General features: G+C 36.4%; 1 protein-coding gene across 2 annotated transcripts; it reads right to left on the reverse strand.

The window, feature by feature from the left end:
- Positions 1 to 96: 96 nt before the first annotated feature.
- jef (major facilitator superfamily domain-containing protein 6 jef) lies at positions 97 to 8,682 on the reverse strand. Of its 2 annotated transcripts, none has more exons than XM_067356745.1 (11): positions 7,653 to 8,682; positions 6,570 to 7,128; positions 5,939 to 6,280; positions 5,678 to 5,799; positions 5,184 to 5,409; positions 4,928 to 5,065; positions 4,503 to 4,772; positions 4,120 to 4,378; positions 3,632 to 3,925; positions 3,442 to 3,507; positions 97 to 3,163 (listed from the first exon to the last, which is right to left on the reverse strand). In XM_067356745.1, exons 1-11 carry the CDS (start codon positions 8,060 to 8,062, stop codon positions 3,153 to 3,155), a joined length of 2,697 nt encoding a protein of 898 aa, XP_067212846.1. In that variant the 5' UTR covers positions 8,063 to 8,682; the 3' UTR covers positions 97 to 3,152. The 2 variants fall into 2 exon arrangements, with proteins under 2 accessions (XP_067212846.1, XP_067212845.1); XM_067356744.1 differs by having other exon boundaries at positions 3,395 to 3,507; positions 7,653 to 8,672.
- Between the last annotated feature and the right edge of the window lie 945 nt (positions 8,683 to 9,627).

A 9,627-nucleotide genomic window follows, 5' to 3' on the forward strand; every position in this document is an offset into this window, starting at 1 on the left:
CATCAAAATTAATATAAAGGAAATACGAAAAATAAAAGCGCAGGGTATTAATAACAATTATAGCGATCGATGGGAAAAATGAATGCAAGTTATAAGTGCAAGTGAAACTGTTCTTAATTATAAGCATATGATGTTTTCTACGCTAAGCCTACACGATGTTTTATGATATGTTGTTGCATATAAACTTTTATGCACTTACTGCGTTTGCGGCTTTTCGAGAATTTGCCATTTTACTGTTCCCCAAGAAAAGGGAGTATGATAATACTTACAACTTTTTCTTTACATATTTGTGTGTTTCTCTTACACATACGTATGATATCCTACGATTACATTTAACTGATTCCGGTTAGAGATATCCTAGCGCGGCTGCACTATGATATACATTTTACGTCGTTCAGAGGCAGCACTTAATACCGTATGAGTTGCGGAGTAAAAATCGATACATGGTACTTCGATCTTCGAAAAATGTTCCGTTTGAAGCAAACTTAATATGTACATATCTAAAACGCTTATATAGCAATCCATTATAAACGTCATAATAAGTATTCACTCTGAATAAATTGTTCACTAAGATATTTATATATTACATTAACTTATAATATAAATTAATCTATTCCAACGTGAAATCAATCCAATAATTACAGAAATTTGCATCTGACATGCTCATGTATCTATATCGTCAAAACTGTTCAACTATTAACAACGTAACATATGTTATATATGTAAAACAATTAGTATCTTATGAAAGACTTCCGTAACACACATATAGATGACTAATAACTCCATATGATATCAAGAAGTGTACGTAAGAGTTCGTACTTGGATTCTATTTTCATAGTACGAATCTAATTAACTTCCCTGCTGACATACACGATACATGGATACACAATCGATATTCACCATACATTTTATAATAGTGTAGTTCGTACTATATATAATTTATAATACAAATACGCGTACACGCGTGTCCAAAGTGCCTTCTCGGATCGGTCGCTACGTGCGTAAGACATTTCGCTTCAGTCTTGTAACATTGGATAATTTGATATTCCACAAAACATCGATGTGTATGATGACCGATGCGAGAAGTGTCACTTGCACTCGTGGTATTTCATAAAGCGTACTTTAACCGCCAATGGCACGTATGGAGAAGAATAATTTTCGTTTGTTTGTCAAATAAAAGAATCAAGTTTCAACTCGAGAGAGAATAGCATTACGATTGCAAAATCGCCAATTGCATTTCTTTGTCGAGCCTTATTGCCGGTTACCGCACGATTTACAAAATTTCACGTACGTGATATAATTCTTTTATATAACTTAAACGTGTCGAGCTAGAAGGTAGATACATTGCATATTTCTATTTTGTCTTGTGCACTCTCGAGTAATATAGTTTCCTTATAGAAGAACATGAAACAGAAGGCGATTCCTGTATTTCCGCGAGATTTCGATAGTAGGTAATCTTTTGCTGCTACAATCTTTACATATATATTTTACTACTAATTTCATTTTCCTCTTTCAACAATATTATACAGTTATCATAACATATACATATAATAAAAGTATACGATAGATTGTTCGATAGATTTTAAGAAGAAATTTATCTGAATAGTTATAATTGTAAATAACGAGCAACAATCTTCTCAAGAAACAGAAAACAAGTGATGAATATAGTAAAATCTCTTTATCTAAGGGCGTATAGAATATTTACAAGTGACAGTTGCGTTTAATTCAATTTATGCACGTTTTCTTTTAATTTTATCGCCAATGAGAATCAGTGAATCTACTACAACATATATCTACGATACATATTCGTCGTGTTAGTTTAAACTTTTCAGGCCTCCCAGTTGCAATTTCGTATGTTAAAATTTTTGCTATATTTCGCAACAGAATTCAAAATAGAATTTATTACAGATTTATTGCCATACATATTCAATTTTCTTATCGATTCCATTTTATGTGTGTTCGAGATACCGAGTAACGTTTTCAAATCAATGCGACATAGCTGTTTTACTATCGTGTACTACGATGCTACGATAGTCAATATGAATGTATTGATGCTTACAAGTTTATACACATAGTAACATAACGTAAAAATATAATAACGTAACAAATAATATTTTTAAACGCACGGAGGTATTTGGACTCGTATTTAATGCCTTTAAACATACAAAACGATCTTAAAAAGGATCGAACAATTTAGAAGCACTCGCAAAAATGAGCAAGATATATATTACCTTCTAAGGCGAAATCAATGTCAGATTTTTATTTCGACTTAGTTATGAAGTGTGTTTTACGTATCCATTTTTTATTTAAGAAAATTTTAGATATATATTTCTTAATATAGAATTACACGCACAATAATGCGACTTAATTAAAATAAGTATGTGTTTATTTTTATTTTTGCTTATGTTTCTCAGTAAAAATTGATATTTGCAGATTTATGTTAAACGGACACTATTTTTGTGAGTACCATACGCTTCTAAATTGTTCTCAGGATTTTCTATTCACAATACACACACAATTCGAAGTAATAAATTCTATTCGAATAAATTCAACATTATTCGCGCTCCTTCTTGTTTCTTAATCGTACGGGAAGGTAAAAGAAGAACATCAGTTACTAATCGAAATAACATTACATATATACATAGCGCATCAGGAAACTTTCGATAGGCACTTTCGATGAGTTGGATCAATTTAGTCTTACCACTAATTTCCTGATACCCTAAACACTAAGTGAACATCCGTTAGAGAATGATAGAAGGAAGCAAGAAGTGTAACATATTGAAAAACAAATCACGGGACGAGCTAGATAACGGTGATAAGAATGCCATGAGGTTTAATAGATGTATCGAATGGAGCATCAAGAGCATTGGTTCATTTTCCACTCGCCCGCAGATATTTTATCACACTTCATCTCAACATATATCTTATAATGGCGGCGTAAAGGCGACTTGCATGTATATTTATGTTATTATTTATCAGTAATGTTCATTCAATCTCCCACGCTTCAGCGCGTCGATCCTCTAAGCGACATACCTCTCGATAGATAAAATCGTTACCAGTCGTAGTCGTGTTGATGAAAGGGATTGGTGCATGGTTGTTGGGCATGTAGTTGGATAGTCGGTTTCACGACATCGAATTCCCTACCCACCACTTCATTGTAGATCTATCAAACAGCAAAAGGAATAGCGTCAATTTTTTTCCATGCAATACAAGCCATTTAAATATGCGAATGTCTTTTTCGCGGCAAAGTATAGATAGGATTTCTCTCGTTCAGTGAGCACAGCTTTTTGTAGAAGATGCAGGTAATAAAACCAAAAGTCCTCCTCCTTTCCTTTACTCATAGAAATATTGTGCCCTCTTGCTGGACATTTTAATTAGAATGGTTTTACTGAACCTGGAAGCTCCTACGAATATACTCGTCCTCTCCTTTGCCAGTCATACCGTAATTATATCCACCTTCGCCGCCACCTCCACCGCTTATAAATGGATTTGTTGGGTTGCCAGGACCTGCGAATTCGTGAAAAATTACAATATTCATCGCTTAATTACTTAATCCACTTTTCTCACTTGCAACTCTTTCTCTTTTTTTTTCTATTTTTAAATGATTGAGAATGAAAGAATGATTTCTCACCTCCATTAGCACCGGGTACGGCCAGATTTCCGCCGGCGGTTTGATAAGTGGCACCATAGCCAGCATCTTGATTAGCTAACTCGTGCAAGCGAGTAGAGCTTAGAGCCCTCGGTATAGCATTACTCGGCACACCGTGCGGTGCCAAATGAGTAGCTTCGGCTACTTGATGCGGATCTTCCGTTTGTGGTAACTCGGACACGAAGCCGGTATCTTTTCTATAGAAATTGATGAAGATAAAGGCTGCTAGGATGATGATGCAAATAAGACCGTACGCTCGGAAAACTGTCGTGGTACCTGCGCATTGAAAATTAATATTTATGGAAACCATCGAATAGATCAATATGAAAATTTTTACGAATCTCTCTCACAATAGCGTAGAATTTGTTTAAATAATTCTTCTTACAGAAGCTACAATAATTTACTCAACTTATTTGTCACTTTTTTTCCTAAATTTTGTTTTGTCAAAATATAAAACATTACAAACTTACCATAAGCCGCAACGAACATGCCACCAATCACCGCTCCGCAACCTCTTCCAAGTCCATGATGAAGCCCTTGAAGAACACCCTGTGCGCTTGAACGTAATTGCGCCGGTGTGTTGTGAGCGATATAACTGCAGCATGCAGCCCACACAGCCGCGTGTGTGATACCCTGGATAAACTCGAAGGGCAACACCCACCACGGATTTTTCAACCAGGATATGTAAAGGAAGCGAAGTACATTTCCAGCCAGACCCAAACATAATACCTGAAACGCGCATTTGTGAGAAAAGCGCCTAGAGAAGGTCTTCCATTTTACTGCACAAAAATAACATCACGCTACGTGCACTCGAGAACTGCAAATCGTATCGACTGATCTTATATCTGTTTACCTTGACGTGTCCCATCTGTCGAATAAGTTTGAAGCTGAAGAAATACGCGAAGATTTCGGAAATGTGATTGATCACAGATGCAACACCGAAGAGAGTCGGCGAGCCACCGTAATCCTGAAGATGCCAGAAGAGGAAAGTGAAAATCAATCCAATGCCAAATCCCATCCACCATGCGACGAAAAGGAACGAGATGCATTTGACGTTTTTGAATTGCTTCAATACTGTCACCCACTCCGGTATTTCTTTTGTCGTTAGAGCGAACATTTTGGTCTAGAAAGAAGAACTCGTTAGAACATGAAAATCCTTGCGAATAACATGTGAGATTTTTGTAACAACTCATACAATCGATAAATGAATTTGAAAGACGTATCGCTTCGACAAAATTAACACAAGCTATCATCGTGTCTTGAAAATTGGATACAGACCTTTCCTTCGGGCGGCTGAGGTTTAAGATCTATCGGAGCAGCGGAAGAATCCTGAAGTCCAGGCAGATTAAGCTGCTGCGACAATTGGCTTTGAAGCTGCTCTTCCCGCGTTGGCTCAGCTGGAGGTTTTGCAACTTCCTACGTGTAAAACATAAGTAAATATAGATCGTGCACAAAGACAATTTATTCCTATAGATCTTTTTCTAAATTATTAAGCAGGAATATTCTATTAAAATAGATGTTAAAAAGGATTTACCGGCTCTGCGGACGTAAAGTCATATTTGAAATTAATTTGCGTCGCTGTTATTAACGCAGCGCCCATTAGAACGCTGAATATTGCAAAGCAAATTGTGTAATTTTTTTCCCTCGCATCGGGCTTGCACGGATGATCTGGAAACGCAGTGCTATGATCAAGAGCGATTCCGACGAAGAACATAGCCAAACCCCATCCGAGACTTCCAAACATACGTTGATGACCATATCTAATTGTTAAAATTAATAAATTTATAATTAAAACGTATAAAGCCATAAAACTGGAAAAAAGAGTGATGGGATACGTCTGTATAATTTAAACATCGGTATTTTATACAAATTTTTATCATTTTTCGACTTGAAGCGCTCAAAGATTGTAATAATATTTTATTACAATATTACTATAATATTTTAATTAAAAAATTTCGAGACAATTAAAGGACAAGTATCTTACTTAAACAGTAATCTAAAAATATTAAAAAAATATACTGATATTACCTATCAGCATCTTCACCGAGTAAGGTGATAACAGCTGAATCAGCCAATGTTATAGCAGGTGCCGAGAAAAATTCGCCGACTATTACCAATAGTAGCAAAAGGAAGAATGTTTTTTGAATATCCTGAAATCACGCATTTAATTCGCAAATTATTATTAATGTCTCTCATACAGATTTTTCTTAATGTATCTAAATTAATTAATTGTACTTTTATTCCATAAATATAAATTGTTGTTGAAACGGAGTCAAGTATGCAACTTACCGGTAATCTATAGACTATGGAACTAAAAAGCGGCTTCACCCATCCTTTATTCTCTTTTTCGTTGTAGTTCGCGGCGTAAGTGACCGATAAAGGAGACAATTGATTCCCGATAGGATTGTAAAACGTTCTTATGCTTCTGCGACTTCTCATCAACGGTACATCCGCATTCCGTTCATTTTCTTCCTCACTGTACTCAATTTTAATCATATCACCATCCTCCAAGAATATTGGCTTCTTCTCCACGTCTCGTTTTACCATTATTTTCGCGGGTGGTGGTTTCACAGGTGTTTTCGTACGAGAATAAGCTTTTTTTGGAACTGTTCCATCAATTATTGGTTCATTCTGTGAAGTAAATATTTTCATTGCATCATTTTTTGCATTATATTATGCAATATTAACAAAAAGTATGCGCTAATTTTTTCTAACTGTATAAATTAATTAAAATAATTTCAACTGAAATTAGCTACTGTTATATTTCCATGGAAATCATTAAGATATCTCGAATTATTTATCAATACCTTTTATTTAATTAATATTTATAATTTAATTTTATCAACAAGAGTATTCCATTTTGTTGCGTACTATTTTACCTTGATTTTCTTTATTTAGTTATTAAAAGACGTGTAGATACCTTCATAAAGCGTTTGTATTCCAAAACGTCGGCTGGACGATTTTGCTTTTGCAATGCCTCCATATCGATCGTCTTTGCGTACGCATCAACATTATCATCAGTTTCTAATTTGTGCGTAGGATCCTCGATGTTGCCTTCATCCGTGACGGGCGCTTGCCTTCTAACTCTGTTGTTCTTCAAGTCGTACATGACAGAACCGTCGAAATGAACACCATTTTTCCCAATGTTATGAGATGTTTTAAACAAACTAACTTTCTTCAGCGCATTTGGCTTTTTCGTGTGATCCAATACTTCATTGTCATCCGTACTCCGCCGTAATCTTTCGAAGACGACATTGGACGCGACCTCCAGATACTCGTCCTTATTTTCGGGATAGTATAATTCATCCAGATCGGTCGATCTTTTCATTCTCTGTTCTCGATTGGATGCCTCCAGATAAGGGGTGTCATTCGTTCTAATCATACAAGAAGTTGGCGGAGGCTGAACGAAGCCCAACGGTAGAGTGAAAATGATCCAGCAAGAAAGTGAAGCTAATAGAATAAGTTTGCCTTTTTGCCATCTGTGAACAAGCGTGAAAATGACATGAATTATTTATCTTTTTACTTTTTTTCAATATTTAATAGTGAATATTTACTCTTGTTATCGTTCACTCTTGAGCAAGAAATCGCGTACTGATAAAATAACGGATATTATTTCCCACTGAATCGCAAATCTTTGTAAAATAAACGATCTGAAATCGATAACATCGACAAATGCGAATTACTGCAGTTTTTAACGCATGATCTTTCATTCGTTTCCTGTTGTTTATGTCACCGCGCGAAATATATAAATCAGTCGTGCTTAGCACGCATTTACAAAGCAATTTGCGCAAGTATCAGAATACATTTTCAATCTCAGGAATTATCATAAACGATATCCACTCTGTCATGTTTTTTTTTTTTTTTTTTTTTTTTTTACGAGACCATATGGCGCCCATAATCTTATGATTTTAATTACGACACTCCTTTAGTGTTTTACATAATACGTGCATTGCAATCGATGCCTAAGTGATGTAACGTAAAGAGAGCCGACGTGAGAGCTCACCTGTCGGCCAAGGATCCCCAAAAAGGGGCGCTGAGAAATTCGATGAACGGCCTGAGACCAATGAGCAGACCGCACTGTCCGGCATTCATGCCCATTTGTTTGAAGTACACCCCCATGAGCGGAAACAGAGAGCCGAAGGCCGAGTAGAAGAAGAAGTAGAAGGTCTTCACGGTGAGGAGCTCCTGATCGACGGCGCCGAACAGGTACTCCAAAATATCGCTCTTGCCGCGAATCTTGTGTGTGGCTTCCTTCGGTTGTGGGTACATGGTAGGGTCGACCTCACCCTCGGCCTGCGGGTCCACCAACGGCCTGGCGGCCGGAACCTGCGGCAGGGCCCTGCTTCCCGGCTGTCCGGATGCATCCTGGTTCGACATCCCATAGTCGTAATCCTCGTGTCCATAGTTCTGCATCGTTCCCGACTTCGCGTTTCGCGCAGAGCTCGGAAACGCTCCCGCGATTCAGCGCACCTCCGGATTGCCAATCGGATATGTCGTTTCGCCGAAAAAAAAAAAACGCGTCGCGAAATTTATTCGGTATTCGAGCGATCGCGTTCTCCCCCCGTTTTCTCCCTTACAATTCCCAATACGTGGAGACACCCCGATTATATTCGACTGCCAAACCGGTACTCCGTACCTTCGTGTCAAATCGATGTCGGACTGTATGGGGCAGCTTTGCTTCCAAAATCGATAAACACACCAGTGCGCCGGCGTAACTTTTACCCTCTTACCCTCTCACTTTTACCTCCACCGACGCGATAGTGTCTCAATGCCATATCGACGTAATCTTTCGGCGGATACTATTTTTGCTTTTCTCTTCCGATTTCGTTATCGTACGACTTGTCATTGCTTTCATTTTCTTGTCCTTCAAAGACAGAATAATGATAAATAATGATGATAATTTTATTTATGCAAAAGTTTAGTTGCGTCATTTTTCTACACAATTATATCGAAATTCTATACGAGATGCCACTAAAAACGAAACATTTAAATATCTCATATAATGAATTTTATCTATAAAAACATTTCAATATTGAAATATGTTTAACGATAAAATTCAGATTGGAAAAAAATTAAGTACCATACATTTCTTAATTCCCAATACGTAGTTAAAAATATGTAATTAAAAAAACAGAGTGAGAGAAGGAAATAAGAAAAATAAATCGGAAAATTTTTAATTTCTTGAAAGCATCGCTTTTTTGCTTATTTTATGTGGCATATATATAATTTATTTCCTCTTTCTTTATAAAAATCTCCAAATTCCGTTATTAGATAGCAATCGCCTTGATGTCGATTATTTGTAGCTGCTGGAAAATTAAGATTAAATGAGGATCGACGATTATACTATTTTTGTCTTTCTTACGCGATTCTAACCGAGAGAATACTTCCAAGGCTCTCAGGCGACAGATTGTCTGATCAATTCGAACTAATCTTTCTTTAGTATCGGGCAAAGTGCAGTTGAAAGATCATGTTTGTAAAACAAGATTTTGTCCTCGATTTTTTTTCCTGAAACTTAGTTCACGCGAGAAGTTTTTTTCTTTCAGTTGTTTATAACACAAACTTTATCAGCACTTCGATACCAGCACTGATTAAAACTTAATTCTGCTGTGAAAGCTTTCCTGTTAAAAATTAACTCTGCTACAAATTAACTTGTCGAAGAATCTGTCATTAAAATTAATGTTGCAATTCATGTATTCTTAAGCTATAGAATGTATCTAAAGTAACGATAAAATAAAACAATTATATTGAAAGAAAATAAATAACAGTCGCTTTATTGCATCGTCATGTATAAATATTAATTAAATAATTGATTATTATGTACAATTTTCTTCATATAGTGAACATCGTTCACGATAATATGTAGTATTTTCGGTTTCAAATTATTTTGCATTATTTCACAGAGGAGGCTTTATCAAGTCCATGTGTGATTGCGCAGGGCATGCAGAAGAGGCCGCAGTTGATGACGGTGCAGGCTTAGG

Source organism: Linepithema humile, chromosome 6 (assembly GCF_040581485.1).
Source record: "Linepithema humile isolate Giens D197 chromosome 6, Lhum_UNIL_v1.0, whole genome shotgun sequence".
NCBI lineage: Eukaryota > Metazoa > Arthropoda > Insecta > Hymenoptera > Formicidae > Linepithema > Linepithema humile.